General features: G+C 39.6%; 3 protein-coding genes across 3 annotated transcripts; 1 reads left to right on the top strand and 2 right to left on the bottom strand.

The window, feature by feature from the left end:
- Positions 1-5,292: 5,292 nt before the first annotated feature.
- Positions 5,293-7,273, bottom strand: LOC111212197 (syntaxin-32-like). Its single transcript, XM_022713640.2, has 5 exons — positions 6,828-7,273; positions 6,277-6,527; positions 6,011-6,189; positions 5,675-5,878; positions 5,293-5,584 (listed from the first exon to the last, which is right to left on the bottom strand). Exons 1-5 carry the CDS (start codon positions 7,072-7,074, stop codon positions 5,425-5,427), a joined length of 1,041 nt encoding a protein of 346 aa, XP_022569361.1. The 5' UTR covers positions 7,075-7,273; the 3' UTR covers positions 5,293-5,424.
- A 6,597-nt stretch (positions 7,274-13,870) lies between these two features.
- Positions 13,871-17,525, top strand: LOC106439595 (SNF2 domain-containing protein CLASSY 4). The gene is made up of 3 exons (XM_013881076.3): positions 13,871-15,274; positions 15,366-15,485; positions 15,569-17,525. Exons 1-3 carry the CDS (start codon positions 14,141-14,143, stop codon positions 17,417-17,419), a joined length of 3,105 nt encoding a protein of 1,034 aa, XP_013736530.2. The 5' UTR covers positions 13,871-14,140; the 3' UTR covers positions 17,420-17,525.
- LOC111208250 (glucan endo-1,3-beta-glucosidase 8-like) lies at positions 17,496-19,193 on the bottom strand. Its single transcript, XM_022707189.2, has one exon. It carries the CDS (start codon positions 19,022-19,024, stop codon positions 17,543-17,545), a length of 1,482 nt encoding a protein of 493 aa, XP_022562910.1. The 5' UTR covers positions 19,025-19,193; the 3' UTR covers positions 17,496-17,542.
- Positions 19,194-20,200: the final 1,007 nt, after the last annotated feature.

Genomic DNA, 20,200 nt, shown 5'->3' on the forward strand with positions numbered 1-20,200 from the left:
TCATATCTCTCTTCGTCCTCCGTCCCCTGTAATTCAGCGTTGATCTCCTTAACACTTGCCTCACCACCCGCCTTGGGAGGAGCAACTTTTCCAACCGCCTCCACAGGCTTTGGAAACTCCATATTTGATGTTTCAACGGAGTCAACAGATTGGGGCTGTTTGTTTGCCGTCCTCGCTTCTTCACCACCGTCAGGATCCTCCTCAACGAACTCACCACCGTTGTCGCCACCCGTTTTCTAGATGGAGTCAGTAACCTATGTCAACAGGTGTACACCAAAAATAAAATGTACATGTGTACACCAATAATAAAATGCACACCACCTACGCAAAGCCAATCCCCGCCGTTGGTGTCATGCGGGCAGCCACAGACTTGTTTTCTTTTGGCTGTGCACCCTCCCCACCCCTCGTTGCCCTTATTTCCTGAAATTTCAAATCAGTTAATTACGCTCTCTGAGAATTGTCGAACAACAACAGACCTAAACCATTGCCTAAGATATAACTACCTCGTCCGCCCCCGAGATTTCAGAGTTGATCTCCTTCACAAGTGCCTCAACAAACCCCATAGGAGCAGAGACTTGTTCAAGCCTCTCTCCATCATTCTGATTTGATGTTTGACCGGACTCACCACCGTTGTCGGCACCCGTTTTCTAGATGGAGTCAGTAACCTATGTCAACAGGTGTACACCCAAAATAAAATGTGAATGTGTACACCAATAATAAAATGCACATCACCTGCGCAAAGTCAATCCCGGCCATTGGTGTCATGCGGGCAGCTACCGACTTGTTTTCTTTTGGCTGTCCACCCTCCCCATCCCTCGTTGCCCTTATTTCCTGCAATTTCAAATCAGTTAATTACGCGGTAATTGAGAATTGTCGAACAACAACAGACCTAAACCATTGCCTAAGATATAACTACCTCGTCCGCCCCCGGGATTTCAAAGTTGATCTCCTTCACAAGTGCCTCAACAAACCCCATAGGAGCAGAGACTTGTTCAAGCCCCTCTCCATCATTCTGATTTGATGTTTGACCAGACTCATAGCCCACCGGTGGAGCACCTACCCATTTTTGATGGCCCTCCCCACCTTCTGGAGCACTTCTTTCCTGCATCAGATCCGTTAATAACGCACTTCAAGTAATGTACAACAATAACAGACCAAACTTAATGTGACAGATATAACTATTGTCTATGATATAATCAGTAGCGGACACGTTTCAATTCCGGTGGATGCAACCTTAGATTTTGAGGAGGGGTTTCCATCCCATGAAGGATGAAAGGAGCGTACACTACCAACCGAACTGTAACAGTTCGGCTTTGTTTTCTCCCATGCGACTGGGGAGCCTTGCTCATACCGGTACGTTGGGTTTCTTTTCTGCCATGCCCCCGGGGAGGTTACCGCATGCTGGAAGGTAGAAGAAATCCGCAAATATTCACAACTATTGTTATTACCACTACTTAGCCAAACACTACACAACTAATTAAGATGCAAACGAACCTCTGCTGATAACACATAGGACTCAGGCTCAACATCTAATACATCTACATACAGGACGAGGGCATTCGATTGTGTTTCTTGCTGCTGACCATCCCCCCCAGCGCTGGGTTAGAAGTCTAAGCAATAACACAACAATAAAACTATCTATCACATTACCTGATCGCCTTTGTTTCCGCCGGATGGTGGAAAACGTGCATTGTCAGACTCGTTTTCTTTTGCATGATCATCATCATTCTGGTGACCACTTTCTCTCTCTGATGAGGGTGGGTTCTTCCTGCTCACTTCCTGGAAAACGGCAAAGGTGTCAGGACAGTAAATGACCACGAATTTGTATATTATGCGAAAAAATAACTTCGGCGTACAACCTTTGTCACCTCCTTTCCACCTCCAGATCGACGCCGAGGCAACGTTTTTTTCCCAACATGCCGAGTGCCAACCGTTTTCCTTTTATTCCCCTTCCTGTTTCGCCCCTCGGTTTCACTCACAATACTATCATCAGGAGACGGAGTGCAACGCACCTGCGGATCATCCATCGCTTTCCTCTTCCTAGCGTTGCGTTTGCTCCCCTCGGGCAGACCCAAACTCTTGCAAATCAGTGTCCGCAACTCTTCAATATTGTTCTCCATCCCCTCAAACCGCTGGGATATCCAATGTTTTAAATTTTCATGCGTACACCTCTCTGAGCATTGATGATTCTCTTCTCCGCTGTTTCCAGAAGAAGAAATATCTTCAACTTCAATGGGCGCTGTATTACGCGGTCGCAAATTTATCTGGCGTACGGGAGTGGGACAAGCTCCCTCCCTCTGGGCAGCGTCTGGAACCTTAAACTTGGGGGAAAACGACTGGTCACCACCTGGAAAGTCCTCAGGTTTGAATGTTTCCCCACAAAGCAACTTCTGCACCAAAGAAGTAACTTGCCTATCTTCATTCTGGTCCACCAACAGCAGCCGTTCCTCATCAGGAATCACGGTGAAGTGGACAGAGAGCTGCAGCCAGGCAAAAAGCAATGGAAGACACGTTAACCACAAAAGCCGTAACCGTTTAACTTCACTGTATTTTTGCATCCGCTGTATTTAAAACAAAGGGAAAACAAACTTACGTCTGGGTCTTCCTCGACAGCAACTATTTCGTTGACTGTGAGAATAGTGGATGGCGAAGAGCAAGCTCCAGGGGAATCAATGAAAGTGGCAGTGTTCCCTGCGTCGAGAATTTTCTCCAATAGCAGAGGCACAACATCAAATACGAACAACTGCAGAGCAAGTGGAAACCCATACCAAACTGTTGTCTTTTGCGATAGCCGATCACGCATAACTTGCAGTGGGTTCGCACCTGGTCCGACAACAAGGGGAGGCAGGAAACGCGGCACGGTCGTCAAGAACGACTCTCGACCCCACGGATACGCTAAAAAGCTCTCAACGTCTGACAGCATCTCAACGTACCTGGGCGTTAGTTTAAGATCTTTGTTACTGGGGCAGATAACACCATCAACCAACGCGATCAGAGCCAAAGGGAGCCGTTTCTCCACAGCTAGATATTCATTTCCCAACATGCACAGTACACTCAGGACTGTTAACTTACCGGCAGCCGTATCAAAGAGCTTGTTCCACATCGTCGGAGGAACAGATTCAGATGCTTCCGAATCCTGAACATCGAAAGCTCCGTAGTTCAAACCTGTAACGTCTCGGAATTCATCCAGCGAGAAACGTAGTGGATCGGGCCCGAAGGTGAACCAGAACTCGTGTCTGCGAGCCGTAACGAGCTGTCGGCTGAGGAGGCAGCCGATGAGCTTCGTAGAGTTCTAGCAGCGTACAACGGGAAGCTGAAACAGCCCCCGAAACTGGGAAGCCATCAAAGTGTCCATCGCATCCGTCCCCTTTAGAGCAGCAGCAACAGAACCGATGACGTGTGATTTTGAGTAGATGTTTACTCGCAACTTTGTCGGGTACGCACCATATGCGAACAGTCTCCGGCGCAGATGAGGGCACCCCATCAGAGAATTGTCCCCCTGAGGAATCACCACCACCGGGGCCGTCCTCAGATCCAGAATCTACAAATAGAAGAAAAATCGATAACTCAAATAAATGGTTTCGAACACAAAACGGTGTCGACTAATCATTACTTAAGAATCTGTCCAATGACATGCAAAGACGGAATCCACATGAACGGAGGTGGAGGAAACACATACCCGGATAGCGCTGCTGTTTCGCAGGAGGGCGCTCCGGGAGCTCCTCGCCAGAGGATCTGGTCCGACGACGAACGGTTGTTTGACTTAGCTTGGACTTCTTCACCACTGCAGGTGTCGTCTGGGGTCTAATTATCGCCGGGGAAGATTCTCCAACGGCTGCGACAGGCTAGGGAACACTGGTGGATCTAGGTCGAAAGACGAATAGTCCTCTCAGACTTTCACAGTAAATAAATTTACCAGAAGGTCGTTTACCGCCCAGTGCAGGTAAGACGACGAAGTTAATGACCCGGGTTTTTCGGGAACCGGGAAAGTCGCCGAAATTCTCACGTGCGAGAGAGGAGTGACATTTCCGATATTCCGCAGCTGGAGTAAGGATCGTTTCGTCTTTTGCTTTCAAGTCGCATAGGGTCACAAATACACACGACCCATTTGCCGAATTAAAACTCCGCGCGGCCCAAAGCCCGAATTATAGAGTGACCCACTTTGCCAATATTTTCTATTGAGACTAGACTTGAAACTTTTGAATAGAGGAGAGGAAAAGCCCATTTGTGTAAATGTTAACGAGAATCAGGTTTATATTTTTTTAATGAGAATGCTTAAATACTATCGTTTTCTTCGATTTCTCATTTTTTATTTAACCAGTTGTTTGATTCAAACTAAGAAAAAAATGTTTATTTATCCAAATTTGTAGAAATCATTTAGCTTGTAAATTTAACGTTATAAATAGTGTTCCTATAAAAAAAAAATAGTGTTCCAAATTTAACTTTGAATCCCATTAGGTCTCGAAGGTTAGGCATAGTCATAACTTTGGTCTCGTCTTATTTTATGTGTATCTTTAAATTGTTATATCTGACTTAAACATATAAGAATTATGGTTAAAATTATTATCTAAAATCTATATGGGATCCAAAATTTTAAAATATATTAAAACTAAATTTAATTAACAAATATTTTTAATACATTAATATTTATACATAAATATCAATTTTATTTCTTGACAATCTAGAATAAAACTTGATTTGTACTTCATTGGTGCTGATAAGTTATAAGGACTAACTGGATCAGTCGATACGGCTTATCAAAAAACTAAGCTACAAGGGCCGGATGGATTATCGACTGCTTTCTATCAGCGTTAGTGGGATATTGTGGGAAATTCAGTAACGAGTGTTTGAATATTGGGGAATTGAGAACCCAAGGAAATTTTATTTGCAATCAAATACTGGTCAACAATGCTAGAATACATTAACGAAATACAGAGATTGAATTTGAAGTTGCTTATACAACCAAATACTCTCTCATTATCTAAGCTCTGTTTTACAACGATGATTAATAAACGTAAATCTATCACGATACAATACTACTGAATGTTTTTGTCGGCACTAGTCACTGTTTTGATCTCTGAATATATATATATATATATATATACACACATACAACTATCAAAATTCAAAAAGAGAGAAATAGAGTTGAGAAACAAAAGTATGAATGGTAAAAATGTATAGTAGTTAAAAAGAATCAGAATCACGAAAGCGTTTGGGCAGCGTAAATCAATTTCACATACAAATTTGGCAATATATATATATATATATATATATATATATGTATATCTCCACTGATCTGAACATAGAGCATTAAGATCATTTTCTCTATATTCTTTACATGTCAAGAAAGATACGACAGAAGAAAAGAACCATGTCTAGATGTTTGAAACTCTTTTAGAATATTTTTTTTTAACGATCTCAATATTAGGCCACGAAGAAGAGGAAAACCATGAGAAATGCAATCAGTACGAAGAAAATCTTAATCATGAGCCATCGGTTTGATGATATACTGTTGAGATACCTGGCCAGTTGGCTCTGTGCGCCTTCCACATTCGCCAATGTATCTTCCATGTTCTGATCGATCCTGTACAAACCAATTTTCAACAACACATAATATTACTTCCTTTTCCTCAAACGTTCAATGTTTCTTACACACAGTTTGGTGTTGACGAACCTGATAGCGATCTCCCCTTGCTGAGAAACCATGGTAGCTAGTTGTGTGAAGATATTGCTTAGCTCATGGATTGTTGATTCTACGTTGTGTAGAGCTTCTGCGCGGCTCTCCATATAAGTGTCTTGCAACGGGACCATCTGTTGTTGTTGTTGTTGTTGTTGACTCTGCTGCAACAATGGAGAAGATTCGGCCTCCCCCTGTCTCCTGTAAATGCACAACATATACAAAGGTCTTGAATTCTCTCGTAAATGCCATCACATCATTCTCAGGGATATCTCAAGAGAGGTAAGTTCTACTTTGAAACAGTGGTTATCTAATTAGTAGTACACTCATTACCTTGGGACTAACTGAGACGATGAAGAAGATGAAGAAGAGCTACTTGCCCATGGAAGAGGAGCAGGTTGAGTAGCAGCAGGCTTAGAAGCCAAAGGGCGCTGGCGAACAAACGGGTTTGTTGATTCTTTTGAAGGGTTAGACGTGAATCTTTGCCTTCGAATTTCATGGATCTTCATGTTCTGGAACACCAGACCAGTAAATCAAAGCTCTCAGCTTTAGCATCAACATCAAAGAGAAAAAATCTGAAGGGAAAACAAAGAAAGAACCTCGGTTCTCAAAGTAAGAACATCCTTAAACTCTTTGGTAGTGTCCATCAAGCGATTCTTAAGATCGTCAACAACAGTTGCCGAGTGAGTAGTTGTGTCTCTAGAGATGGTGCGTTCATCATTATGGGAGTTGCGTACAGCTTGAAGGTCTATCAGAGCGGAATTCAGAGAAGAGATCTCTTGTTTGATTACCGCCGTCAGCTCTTGTATCTCCCGTGTGGGATCATCGAAAACTGATGATCTCTTTGCCACTGATATTTTCAACAAAATGACAAAGTTAACAAAGCAAAAATATAAAAAAAAACAACAGCTACTATTATCAATGCTAAAGGTCTTCTAGTAGTAATGCCAAAGACGTATGAAGGTATGTGATGTTTATACATCAATCATGCTTCTGTGCAAGCAATGGCAGTGACTATGCTGCTCAAATTTTAGCGTTTCTATCATAATTCTATGTTAATTCCACAACTAATTACATCTTCAGAAACGATCGTTCTAACTCCTAAGCAAGCCACGTTATCCAGATCCACGAGGCGAATTGCTAAACTTACGTTGAGCAAGCTTCGATAGCTTCTGCGACGTCTGATTGATAGCTAAACCGATGACAGCAGCTCTCTTTTTGAACTCCGATTGATTTGCCACGGCGGATCTCGGATCCTCTCTCCTTCCCCCACCACCACCGCCATACGGCACATTATTCGCCGCATCCGGAGCAGTTGATCTCCTCAGAGTTTCGACGATGCCGAAGAACTCGTCCGTCCGATCTCGATACGACGATTGGCCACGCCTTGCTTGCATTTTTGTTGTTCTTCCTCCTCCTTCGGATCTGGTCTCTCTCAGATGCAAAATCAAACAAAAAATCTGAGAGATCCAAACAAAAATCGATGGAGGTTTCCGATTTGAATCACAATTCACCCCACCGTGTGCATCTACGGATACACTGAATCGTAAACGAGCTTAAACCGATCAACGCGTCGGCATACTTTTCTCATTTCGTCCGACACGTTTTTATTTATTACATTTTGGCCCTCTATTTTTCATCTTTTCTTAAATAGTACCTAAGTTTTTTTTTTTCAACGAACCTTCGTTAACATAATGGTACCTACGTTATTAACTGATTTAAACTCTAAAACACTTTTGTAGGAGTGGAGGTTCTGCAATTTTTTGGAATGAAAGGGTCAAGATATATAACTTTATTGGATAACCCTAATCTGTATTGTACTAATATGACACTTGAAGATGGCACCAATACTTTTTGGTTGTCTTATATATATGGAAATCCTGTTAAAAAATATAGAGAGAGTCAATGGCACCATATTATAAACTCTGAGCATGCAGGTTTTCTTCAGAATAAGCCTAGAATGATGATTGGAGACTTTAATGATGTCAAGTACACCACAGAGAAACAAGGAGGCATTAAAAAGTCAGTCTCCTCGCTAAAACTATTTACCAAAATGCTAGTTGTTCTTAGATTGCGAGATCTCAAAACTCTAGGAGGCAAGTTCACTTGGATGGGAAAAAGAGCGAAATACACCATTATGTCCAAATTAGACAGAGCTGTAGCGAATTGTGATTGGCTAGAAATGTATCCCGCTGCTCATGTTAGCTTGCTTCCTTGGATTGGGTCTGATCATCGACCTTTACTTGTTAATACTGAAGCAGAGAAATGCAAGAGAAGGAATTTTTTTTAATATGATAGCCGTTGGAGATTGTTTCCTGACTTGAGACATGTTATTAATCAGGTGTGGAATGAAGAATGTTCTAGCCTTTCGGGTAAAGATATCCATCAAATCATCAACAAATGCCGAAGAGCAATATCCCAGTGGAGAAGCAAACAAAATACCAACTCAGGTAAACTTATTCAACAACTAAAAACAGATATACAAAAGGCATATTAAGCACCGACTATTGATTATGATCGACTTGGGATTCTAAAAACTGAGCTTCATCTGCAATATAGGCATGAAGAGGAGTTTTGGAGAAACAAAAGTAGGGTTCTATGGCTCCAAGCAGGAGATAGAAATACAAGATATTTCCATGCCAAAACAAAGCAGAGACGAAGCTACAACAGAATCATCCATGTTCAGGATGACCGTGGGAATATCTATACTAAAGCTAAGGATATACATACTCACTCTATCAATTACTTTCATTTTATATATAAGAGTAATGGAGTGAATATTGAGCCTGACCTTCTAAATGGTATTCCTAGAACAGTATCAGAAGAAGTGAATGCGAGCCTCACTAGACCAGTCACTGAGGAGGAGATAAGGAAAGCTTTATTTGCAATGAACCCGGATAACTCCAGGACCAGACGGGATGACGGCTGGCTTCTTTCAGTACCATTGGAACACAATCAAATCAGGTGTTATTTCTTACGCCAACCTCTTCTTTGAGCAATCTATTTTAGACCCCAAATTAAACAAACCTATTTGAGCTTAATCCCCAAAATAGAGAATCCTTTAGCCATCAAAGACTATCGACCTATAAGCTTAGCCAATGTAGTCTACAAGTTGATGTCTAAAATCTTGGCGGAGCGTTTAAACCCTTGGCTGAATGATATTTTATCTGAAAACCAATCTGCTTTTATCCCTGGGCGCCTCATAACAGATGTGTTGATTGCACATGAACTAATGCATTCCTTGCATACCAAGAATTTTAAGAATAAGTTTATGGCATTGAAATTGGATATTGTTAAGGCGTTTGACAAAGTTGAATGGAAGTTTATTGATACAGTTATGATGAAAATGGGCTTCTGCTCAAAATGGAGGGAGTGGATCAAGATATGTATCAGTACAGTTTCCTATTCTGTACTGATCAATGGAGAGCCAACTAGAGAGATTAAACCAAAGCGTGGACTAAGGCAAGGTGATCCTATTTCGCCATATCTCTATATTATATGTACATAAGGATTATCTAGATTGATTAAAAATAGCAACCATGCAAAGAAATTACATGGTTTTAAAGCCTCAAGAAGTGGCCCTGCCATCTCCCATCTATTTTTTGCAGATGACTCACTAGTCTTCTGCAAAGCCACACCTGAAGAAACAAAAAACTTGTCTCATATCCTCAATCTATATAAACAAGCATCAGGACAAGAAGTCAACTTCTCAAATCCGGCTATCACTTTTGGTAAAGGTACTCCTCACCATCTCCAACAACAAATAATGAATGCTCTGGGAATATCAAAAATAGGTGGTTTTAGAAAATATTTAGGACTGCCTGAGTATATAGGTAAAAATAGAAAGGAGACATTTCAATATATCACACAACGTATAAGGAATAAGTTGGATAGTTTTGTACTCAAAGTTTTTGTCTCCTGCTAAAGAAGTCCTTCTTAAGGCAGTCATAACAGCTCTTCCTGCATATACAATTTCATGTTTTTTACTGCCTAAAACTTTGCTTCAGGAAATTACGAAAGCGATGAGGCAATTTTGGTGGTCAGCTACTAAAGACAGACATAAGATACCTTGGATAGCTTGGAACAAGATCACAGCTTCCAGAAAAGATGGGGTTTAGGAATACGAGATATGTTTGCTTTCAGTAAGGCCCTCCTAGCAAAACAAGCTTGGAGATTAATGTCATGCCCTTCTACCTTATTGGCTAGGGTATACAAGGCTAAATATTACAGGAAAGTCTATTTTATGGAAGCTGGCTGCTATCCAACATCGAGCTATGCGTGGAAGAGCATAATACAAACCCAACCTCTTATTAGCCAGGGTACAAGATGGATCGTCGGAGATGGAGAGCAAGTCAGGTTTTGGAAAGATAAATGGCTTCCTCAATCAAATCTCCTCATCCCTAAAACCCCTGGAACTTTCGCTTACCCTCATCTCCTGGTCAAGGACTTGTTTATTCCAGGAACAAAAGTTTGGGATGAGCAGAAGCTTAGGAATTTGATAGAGGAAAGAGACGTCACTATTGTTCTCAGCATTAGACCGAGTACTACTGGTGGTAAAGACAAGCTTCATTGGACCTATACTACCTCTGGAACATACTCGGTCAAATCAGGATATTATATTCAGCGTCAACTGGACATTAACACAAGTCAAGATGCTCAGGTTTCCTCTTTACCTTCTTCAACATTACAGAATCAATTGTCAGCTAGACTATGGAAAATTAGTATTCCCCCTGAGATAAAAATATTTTGGTGGAAAGTTCTTCATAATGGAATCCCAGTAGCTGATAATTTAGGTAAACGACGAATTAAAATAGCTAGAGACTGTCAAATATGCGGGGAGGAAGTTGAAACACTATCTCATATGCTTTTCTGCTGTAAAGTAGCCAAAGAGATTTGGTCTCTTTCGGAAATTAGCACAGCTATTGATGTTAATCAAGCAGATATAATACCGCAGACCGTACTTGGCCTCTTTAGCAGTCAAGATAGAAACCCGCAAAACACTTTACCATGGTTTCTTGGATTGAGAATATGGAAAATGCGAAACAAGCTATTGTTTGAGAATAAAAGAGATCATATTCTCAGTGTTATACATGCAGCTCACTTGGACTACAAAACTTGGATGGAGGAGATGATCAAAGCTAATGTACACACCGAGCAACCTCAACGCTCCAAGATCAATTCCATTCAAGAAGTTCTCCGGCCAGAAACTAAGGAATACTGCATTGTAGATGCTTCTTGGATATCGCCAACAGATAAAGCTGGCATCGGGTGGTCCTTACACAGCAGAGAAGGCACTCTTCGTATCCGTGTAAGTTCTACAATACATCAAACGATCTCTCCGTTGGTAGCAGAAGCGTCAGCCATGTTGCTAGCAGTTCAACAAATGGTTAAACTGTCTTACAAGAAAGTTATGTTTGTAAGTGACTGCCAGCTTCTAATTAAAATTTTACATCAGGTGCAAGCTTGGGAAGTCATAAAGAAGCTAAAGTGGACAACATCCATTATTCAAGACATTTGGAATTACTCTAAAAACAATAGCTTCAGTTTCTCTTTTGTTCCTAGAACTTGTACGCAATATGCAGACCTGCTTGCAAAAATGGCCAGGATAAACGATCAGAATTATGTAATATCTTGGTCCTCTTAACTTTCTTGTATTCCTTTTACCAGCAATATATCAAATTGTTGACAAAAAAAGAATACTGAGACAAAAGATTGATCGGCTGTAAACTTGTAATTTAGCTTTAAAATTTGTGATGTAATAGTATACATGATATTTTGCAGTAGATGTATAATAATAAAAAATTATTTCTAGAGTAATGTATTTTTCTTACACCATATAAAATATTGTTTTAGTGAATTGACTTAAATCATGATTGATAATTTTAAAAATTGATTTAAATCATGATTGGTAATTTTAAGGTCGTAGATTAAAATTAAAGTTAAGAAAATTTATAAAACTCAACCAATCACCCTTGATATTTTTACTATTTAGAATTTTTAATATTTTTTTACTCTCCAGTTAGAGTAACAAGATACTAGCAGATAGTTAATCACATGAAATATGATTGTGTGGTTAAGAGCAATCCCATCTAATTTAAAGTGTAACATGACCAACTAAATTTAATTTGTAAATTATTATTTTCTTTAATATTTATCTTTCTACTATGTTTTCCGAACCCAGATTGAGAACTAATGAACTACGTTTCCAAAACTTAACCAAGTTGGATGAAGTTATTTACTTACACTAAATATTTTTTTTTTTTTTTCAAAAAACTATTTTGTATACCTGCATATAAACTTGCAGCTAATAACTAACCCACCACATATTTATTCTGAACAAGCATCATATATTACACGACTTAGATCATACATTCATGCTAATATGATATACATCATTTGTCATTTTCTACAAAGAAAAAATAAGATGAAACAATCTTAGCCATTGATTCTTTTCGGTCAATATCTAACCATTACATTCATTAATCATTTCATTGTATTACATAATTTGTCACTTTCTATAAAGAAAAAGACAAAACAATCTTAGTCGTTCAATTTTTCAGATCTAACCATTGCATTCATTAGTCATTTAATGTCTTATATTTGTATATATTTTTTAGACAACTTTCATGTCTTATATAATTTGTCACTTTCTACCAAAAAAATGAAAAAAATTAGCCATTGATTTTTTTTCCGGTCAAGATCTAACCATTGCATTCATTAGTCATTTCATATCTTGCATCATTTGTAATTTTCTGCAACAAAATAATAAAGACGAAAAAGTTTTAGCCGTTGAATTTTTTCAGTCAAGATCTAACCATTGTATTCATTAGTCATTTCATACCTTCCATTATTTGTAATTTTCTACAACAAAAAAATAAAGACAAACAGTTTTAGCTATTGAATTTTTTCAGCCAATATCTAACCATTACGTTCATTAGTCACTTCATGTCTTCTTTTTTTTTTTGGACAACCTTCATGTCTTATATAATTTGTCACTTTCTACCAAAAAAATAAAACAATTTTAGCCATTGATTTTTTTCGTCAAAATATAGCCATTGTATTCATTAATCATTTTATGTCTTACATAATCTTTTACTTTCTATTAAAAAAGACGAAACAATCTTAGCCATCGAATTTTTCCGGCCAAGATCTAACCATTGCATTCATTAGTCATTTCATGTCTTATATATTTTTTTCGGACAACCTTTATGTTTTATATAATTTGTCACTTTCTACCAAAAAAGATGAGAAATCTTAGCCATTGAATTTTTCTAGATAAGATTTAACCATTACATTCACTAGTCACTTCATGTCTTACATAATTTGTCACTTTCTACAGATAAAATGAAAATAACTTAGCCGTTTAAATGTTTTCAACTGAGATATAACCATTGTATTCATTAGTTATTTCTATTTTACGTCGTTTATCATTTTCTACAAACAAAGACTAAACAATTTTAGCCATTGAATTGTTCAAGCTAATATCTGACCATTGCATTTATTAGTCACTTATGTCCTACATCATCTATCACTTAGTATTGCAATATGTTATAGTTTTTTTTTTCTTTCAGAATGTTTTTAATCTTGTTATAAAGAAAATTTCATGTCATGATAAGAATATATTATAGTATATAATTAACTGAGATGATATTTTCATAATTTTTTCGTTTAAAAAAGCTGTCGGTTTAATAAAATCGTCATTCAACTATTTTTTATGTCAGTGTGTTGTGAAAGTAAATCGTTCATACAAAAAGAGAGAACTATAGCATAAATTTTGTGAAGGTAGATGTCATAAGATAATTAGTAATAAAATGTATCATTAAGAAAACTTACTATCCAATCCACTATTAATCACAGTAAAAATCTTTTTTACTTTAATTATTGTTTTTCCTTTTAATATTTGCACTTTTAATTACTCTCTATTATACATTTTTTTCTTGTCGGACTCTCAGTTAATTAAACTCCAACCAAACTCCAAAAGAATATCATAGACAAATCTGATATTTTTTTTTGCATCACTTTAACAAGAAATAAAAAGGAAATATTAGTACTTGGACCTATTAAAATACCTCTGTTGCTGACAACCAGTTGTTGGACCTGTAACTTCGAAGTTCCGGTACGAAACAATTCCGACCAATGGGCATTGAAGCAAAGTTATCTAAAGATTCTAAAGAATTTACCTAAAACCGTAGAGTTAGTAAAAGTTCCCAAAACGTTTTCACTTTAACCCCTAATTATTTCAACAATTACAATAAAACCCGGTCCCACCCCCAAATAAGGAAGACGAAAACCCTTTTTGGAGAAAAAAGTTGAAACGTTACCGCCAAAGGAAACAAAAGAAAAAAGTAGCACCATGACTTAATCATCTCCTTCTTCCCTCCACGGCAAAATCTCTGCGCTAGGGTTTTCGATTTCACACTCTCTCTCTCAAGCAAAATCCTGCTTGTGCTTCTTAATTCAACCATGGATATGACTACTTGCGTCGGCAGAAGAACTCGTTCGAGGACGGAATCGTACTTGAACTCACTTCTGAACAAATCAAAGGGGATCTCTGTGGAGAATCAATCTAGGAGTAGGATCGAGAGGCGGAAGAAGAGAGATTCCTTGCGTGATTCTGTTTCTCCGGCGAAACCGAAACGGCGACGTGAAAAGAAGAGGAAAGATGACGATGATGTCGAGTTCGTGGAGACTATCTACCCGAAAGGTAAGCAGGATGATGATAATGTAGGCTCATCACCAGTGATTGCTCCTAGTTTAGAATCGAAATCGCCTGTGGTTGATGTGAATTCGATTGATGAGGAGAAAACTCCCGATGATGATGATTGCAGTGTCGATTGTGATATGGATGTGGATGATGGTGATTTGAGGGGTGAAGAGAAGGTTTCAGAAGCTGACGAGGTTGTGAGTCTTAGCTCTAGCTCTGAAGAAGAAGGCTCTGTAGAAGAAGTGTGTGGTGAAGATGACTATAGTGACGAAGAAGAAGAAGATGTTGAGTCTGACTCGTCTGATTACATGGAGGAAAGCTCAGATTCTACTTATACAGGGAGCTCTGATAGTGGTTTTGATTGTTCTGACGATGATGATGAGGTTGGTGGTGATGCCAGAAACACTTCTAAAGTGAAGAACAAGAGCCCAAGTGAAAGAGTATATAAGAGGGAGAAACCGAAGAATTATTATAAGAAGAATGATTTGGATGTATTTAGGCTGCTAGCAAAATCTGTTTGGGACAGAACAAAGATTTTCGACCAAGAAATCTGCTCCGGGGAAGATGAAGACACAGCAGAGTTTGATACTAGGGAAGATCCTATAGTTAGAGACAGCTCTGGTGAATATCCTATAGTTAGAGAGAGGAAACGAAGGAGATACCATAGGGAGAAAAAGAAGAAGCACTTGAATGTGACTGATCAGCAAGGAGACTCATTTTGTGAGGAAGGTGGTAAACCATGGCTTTCGACTCATGTAAACCTTAGATTTGGTTGTGAGGAGGAGCCTGAGCCAATAGAGAAAACAGAAGAGGAGAAAGAGATAGACAGGTTGTGGGAAGATATGGCCTTAGCTTTATCATTGGAAGGTGTACGCTCTTCTGCTCATTCTAGAGTAAGAATACTATTCTCTGGTTTTTCTTTTCCTGATGATCATGCTTTTTTCTTGTCATTGTTAAGACATGAAATTAAGTCTTTTGCTTCAGAGTGGAGATGTGTCATGTAGCAATGGGAAGCATGACTTCGTACTTGATGAAGAAGTTGGTCTAAAATGCCGCTACTGTTCTTATGTCTCCGTCGAGATCAGAGATGTCTCGCCTACTATGGTAACATCCTTTGTGCTACTACACTTATTACTTGTTGATATTGTTTTTAGTTCTGAACATGTTCTTTCCTCTGCATTGTGCAGGACAAGTATCGAGCTAATATTAATGACAAGAAGACATGCAGTGACAAAAAGGGTAACCCTTTACTTGACAGTCTTGATTTTGAAGCTTCAGACCGCAGCAGAGATATGGAGTCTTTGAAAAATACACAAGGAACAGTCTGGGAATACATCCCTGGAATAAAGAATACTCTGTACCCACACCAACAAGAAGGCTTTGAATTTATGTGGAATAACTTAGCTGGGACAACAAAACTTGACGAGTTGAAGAGCTCAGTGGGAAAAGAAAGTGGCGGATGCATTATCTCTCACTCGCCTGGAACTGGTAAGACGCGTTTGACCATCGTGTTTCTTCAGTCATACTTAGAACAGTTTCCAGAGAGCCATCCTGTGGTGATAGCTCCTGCAAGCTTAATGCTTACTTGGGAAGAAGAGTTCAAAAAATGGAATTCAAACATTCCGTTTTACAACATGAGTAGTCAAGATTTCTCAGGGCAAGAGAACCAATCAGCTGTCTCACTTCTAAAGGGAAACAGACACCTTAGGAGAAACAAGGATTCTGTCCGTATGGTTAAGCTATATTCTTGGAGGAACAAGAAAAGCATTCTTGGAATCAGCTACAATCTGTATGAGAAGCTCGCCGGGAACAGGTGCGCCGGAGAAGTGCAAGAGTTTAGAAAGATGTTGCTAGAGTTGCCCGGGCTGCTGGTCCTTGATGAAGGCCACACACCGAGGAACCATAACAGTTGCATTTGGAAAGTGCTCACTGAAGTCAAGACGGAGAAACGTATCATTCTTTCGGGGACACCGTTCCAGAATAACTTCAAGGAGCTTTCTAACGTCTTGTGCCTGACAAGACCAGCTTATGCAGATAAGATCTCTTCGAGGCTCCAAGATCTCACGAGGTTGAGCCAAGAAGGCAAAAACGGGAGGTTCGATGAAGAGGTTGGGATCTCGGAGTTAAAGGATATGATTGCTCCTTTTGTTCATGTCCACAAAGGAAACATCCTGAGAGAAAGCCTTCCTGGTCTAAGAGACTGTGTTGTGATGTTGAACCCTCCTTTTCAACAGGAGAAAATCTTGAAGAGAATTGACCATTCTCAAAACACGTTTGAGCTTGAGCACAAGCTTTCAGCTGTTTCTGTACACCCATCTCTGTATATGTGCTGCAAGCAGACGAACAAGGAGCAGTTAACAATTGGGCCAGTAGCATTGAAAGTCCTGGAGAGCCTTAGGCTTGACTCAAAGGAAGGTGCGAAGACTAGGTTCCTGATCGACTTCATCCGCTTCAGTCAAACAGTGAACGAGAAAGTCTTGGTGTTTAGCCAATACATTGACACTCTAGAGCTGATCAGAGACCAGCTGAATGCAGTATTTGGCTGGACAGAAGGTGAAGAGATTCTCTACATGCATGGTCAACTTAAACAAACTATAAGACAGCATCTGATCAACAACTTCAACAGACCAGACAGTAAATCTAAAGTGCTACTGGCATCAACAGGAGCGTGTTCGGAGGGTATTCATCTCGTCGGCGCTTCGAGAGTTGTCCTCCTAGACGTCGTTTGGAACCCTTCTGTTGAGCGGCAAGCCATAAGTCGAGCTTACAGAATCGGTCAAAAGCGGGTGGTGTACACTTACCATCTCATGGTTAAAGGCACAACTGAGTGGGGAAAGTACTGTAAGCAAACCAAGAAGCATCGAATATCCGAAATGGTCTTCTCTCCCACCAACGAGAAGGACAAGCTTATTGAAAACGAAGTTGTGTCTGAAGATAAAATCCTGGACGAGATGGTTCGCCATGAGAAGCTGAAAGACATGTTTGGGAAAGTACTTTATCGCAAAAAGGAATCTGACATGTTTACCGACATCCTCTGATTCTAATATCATTTTGTTTCTGTTATTCCCTCTCTTGAGACTCTCTCTTGGCGTTTATATATTAATAATACAATTATACGTAAGAGACAATCTCTAGCTTGAAAGATTCATTTGCAAGACTGTTTACAAAAGGGGAAGAACCAAAATAACTAAAACCATTGCCAACACTCTAGAAGATGGAGGCTGTGACCTTGGTGAGTTTCCTGTATCAATCATAACAGGAAACTCGCAAAAATCATCAGAGGGATCTTCATCAGTGATCAAACCCAACCCCAAGAAATCACAGTCCCATGTTTTCTGATCATGCATCTGATAATACATATTAAAAGCATATGAAGCATTGCCCACGTTTGTAAGATGGTTGCAAGAGGAACCAAACCCAAGCGCTGTGCAATCAGATAAGCTACAAGCGTAGTCTACGTTATCAGCCAAGTCATCTTGGTTAAACGCGTTAGTGTCGAGAACACACCACGTTTTAGGAAGATACTTCACATCTTGTACAGGAACCAGAGTCTTATCATCACCTTTACCAGACAAATCAAGCTCGTATTTGGGTCTACCATCAAACTCGAAGATGCCCCAATGCCTCTCAAAAGTCCCCGGAGCAATACTCTTTGCGTCTTCATCCACAAGGCTGAAGAGATAAACATCCATGATCACTCCTTTCCTCGCCGGAGTTCCATTACCAGACATAGCATGCTTTACCATTCCCTCGTTGAATCTCTTTGCACTCTTTGCGTTAGCGTTCTTGTCTCCATCCGTAGGCCATCCAACTTCTCCCACGATGATCTTCATCCCCAAGAAGCTGTATCTTTCCATTGCACAAACCAAAGTGTCGAGATTCGCGTCAAACACATTGGTGTAAACCAGATCTCCATCTCTCAGAGAGTTGTTACTCCCATCAAAGAAGGCGAAATCCACAGGGAAGTAAGCGTTTCCGTAAAGACTTAGAAAAGGGTAGATGTTGACCGTGAAAGGAGAATCATGTGTATACAAGAAGTTGATTATCTCAATCGTTACATCTCTGAGCTCAGGCCTAAAGTCTCCAGCTGATGGAACAGGGTTTGATTCCGGCGAAAAGTATATGTCTGCGTTGAAAGGAACCGTGACTCTCACGTTTTTCAGACCAGCTTCCTCTAGTGCTTTTTGTATGTTGACGAGAGCTGGTAAAGTGAACTCAACGTATGTTCCGTTATATGTCTGAAGGAAAGGCTCGTTTCCGACAGCTATGTACTTGATGTTGACTCCACCGTTGTAAGAATAAGCGGTGACGTTCTCTTCTACCCATGAAGCTGCTAACGCTGGATCTTGAGCGACTTCTTTAAGCAACCGGTTTGGTATTCCGATCATGACTTCGATGTCTGAACCAGTTAGAGCGTTTAAGATGTTTTGGTCGGCTTCGAACAGTTTTAGCTTAGTAAACCCATTGTCCTTTAGCATCTTCACCACGTTTTCAGGTGGAAGCTGGTGACTCGCCATTGTTCCCCAGTTCACTCCTACACTCGTATTGCTACAAGAGGCGATGGAGACTTGTGAGACAAGAAAGAGACATAGAATCAGATGAGCGAAGAAGGTTTTTGTTGATCTTGATCTCTGTTCTGCCATTTTCTCTCTTGCCTTTTAGATGAATCTTTTCTCTTTTCTTTATGGGGTTAAGTTGCGGTTCTAAAGATGAAAGGTGATTGGATCTGTGATTTGTCCTCGATTCAGTTAAAGGAGCAGACACAACATGCAAAACAAGCCATTGTCTTTGTGGAAACACTTTGTGCATGCCTCTTTGACAATCCACGTAGCATTGACCACCACATACTGTATTACTAAAAAAGTTACATAATAGATGATTATTATTATTTGTGTAAAATTTAAATAAACATGTGGCATTTTATGTAGATGAGCAATGAACCTATATATATATATATATACCAATGATTAGGGATTCTACACCATAGTTACGGGATAAGTTTGTAGAAGTAGTGTGTTATCAATCGACGCAATTAGTTTTCATCCGCAGTATCATTCTTGGTTTTAGTCAGCAGAGTCCTGAACAACTTCGAAAATTGTGATATTAAAGGTTTTGAGTTAAGTTACTGGGTTCATCGTCTTCATCTTCATTCTCCAAGGTTCTTATACACTGCAAGTAACACGAATCAAGACACTACAAGAAAACAGCGGCATACTGAGGGAAAAAATCGTCGGTATGTCGTCGGAATAACGCTATTCCGACGACATACCGACGAAAAAAGTCTTCGGAAATAACTCCTCGAAAATTCATTTTTCCTCGGAAATCCCTCGGAAATTTCCGACGGAATTCCGAGGAACAGAATTTCCGAGGAAACTCCGAGGACCACTAGATCGTCGGAAAGTTCCTCGGAATATACCGAGGGAGGACTTCCTCGGAACGTGGCCCTCAGAAATTTCCGAGGAACGTGGTCCTCGGAAATTTCCGAGGAACGTGGCCGTCGGAAATTTCCGAGGAACGTGGCCCTCGGAAATTTCCGAGGAACGTAGCCCATCGGAAAATTTCGAGGAACATTCCCTCGGATTTTTTTTAAAAAATTTCGATGACTTATTCTGAGGAAAAGGTCGTCGGAAATTTCCGAGGGTGCTTTTCCTCGGAATTTCGAAAAAATAAATTTTTTTTTAAATTTTTTTTTTTTTTTAAATTAAAATTTGTGAAATTTAAATTCGAAAATATAAAATTAAAATTAAAACTGAAAACATATTAGATAATTCAAAGTTCTACAAATAAAAATAAAACATTCCGAGTTTTTGGTAAAAAAA

Source organism: Brassica napus, chromosome C7 (genome assembly GCF_020379485.1).
Source record: "Brassica napus cultivar Da-Ae chromosome C7, Da-Ae, whole genome shotgun sequence".
Taxonomy (NCBI): Eukaryota; Viridiplantae; Streptophyta; class Magnoliopsida; order Brassicales; family Brassicaceae; genus Brassica; species Brassica napus.

Bases quoted from the DNA above. Each gene is read 5' to 3' on its own strand.
- LOC111212197 (XM_022713640.2), bottom strand. From the start codon at position 7,074: ATGCAAGCAAGGCGTGGCCAATCGTCGTATCGAGATCGGACGGACGAG. The intron at 6,528-6,827 runs GTAAGTTTAGCA...TGAAAATATCAG, and splicing joins GCTATCGAAGCTTGCTCAAC to TGGCAAAGAGATCATCAGTT. The intron at 6,190-6,276 runs GTTCTTTCTTTG...CTGGTGTTCCAG, and splicing joins TTCTTACTTTGAGAACCGAG to AACATGAAGATCCATGAAAT.
- LOC106439595 (XM_013881076.3), top strand. From the start codon at position 14,141: ATGGATATGACTACTTGCGTCGGCAGAAGAACTCGTTCGAGGACGGAA. The intron at 15,275-15,365 runs GTAAGAATACTA...CTTTTGCTTCAG, and splicing joins GCTCTTCTGCTCATTCTAGA to AGTGGAGATGTGTCATGTAG. The intron at 15,486-15,568 runs GTAACATCCTTT...TGCATTGTGCAG, and splicing joins GAGATGTCTCGCCTACTATG to GACAAGTATCGAGCTAATAT.
- LOC111208250 (XM_022707189.2), bottom strand. From the start codon at position 19,024: ATGGCAGAACAGAGATCAAGATCAACAAAAACCTTCTTCGCTCATCTG.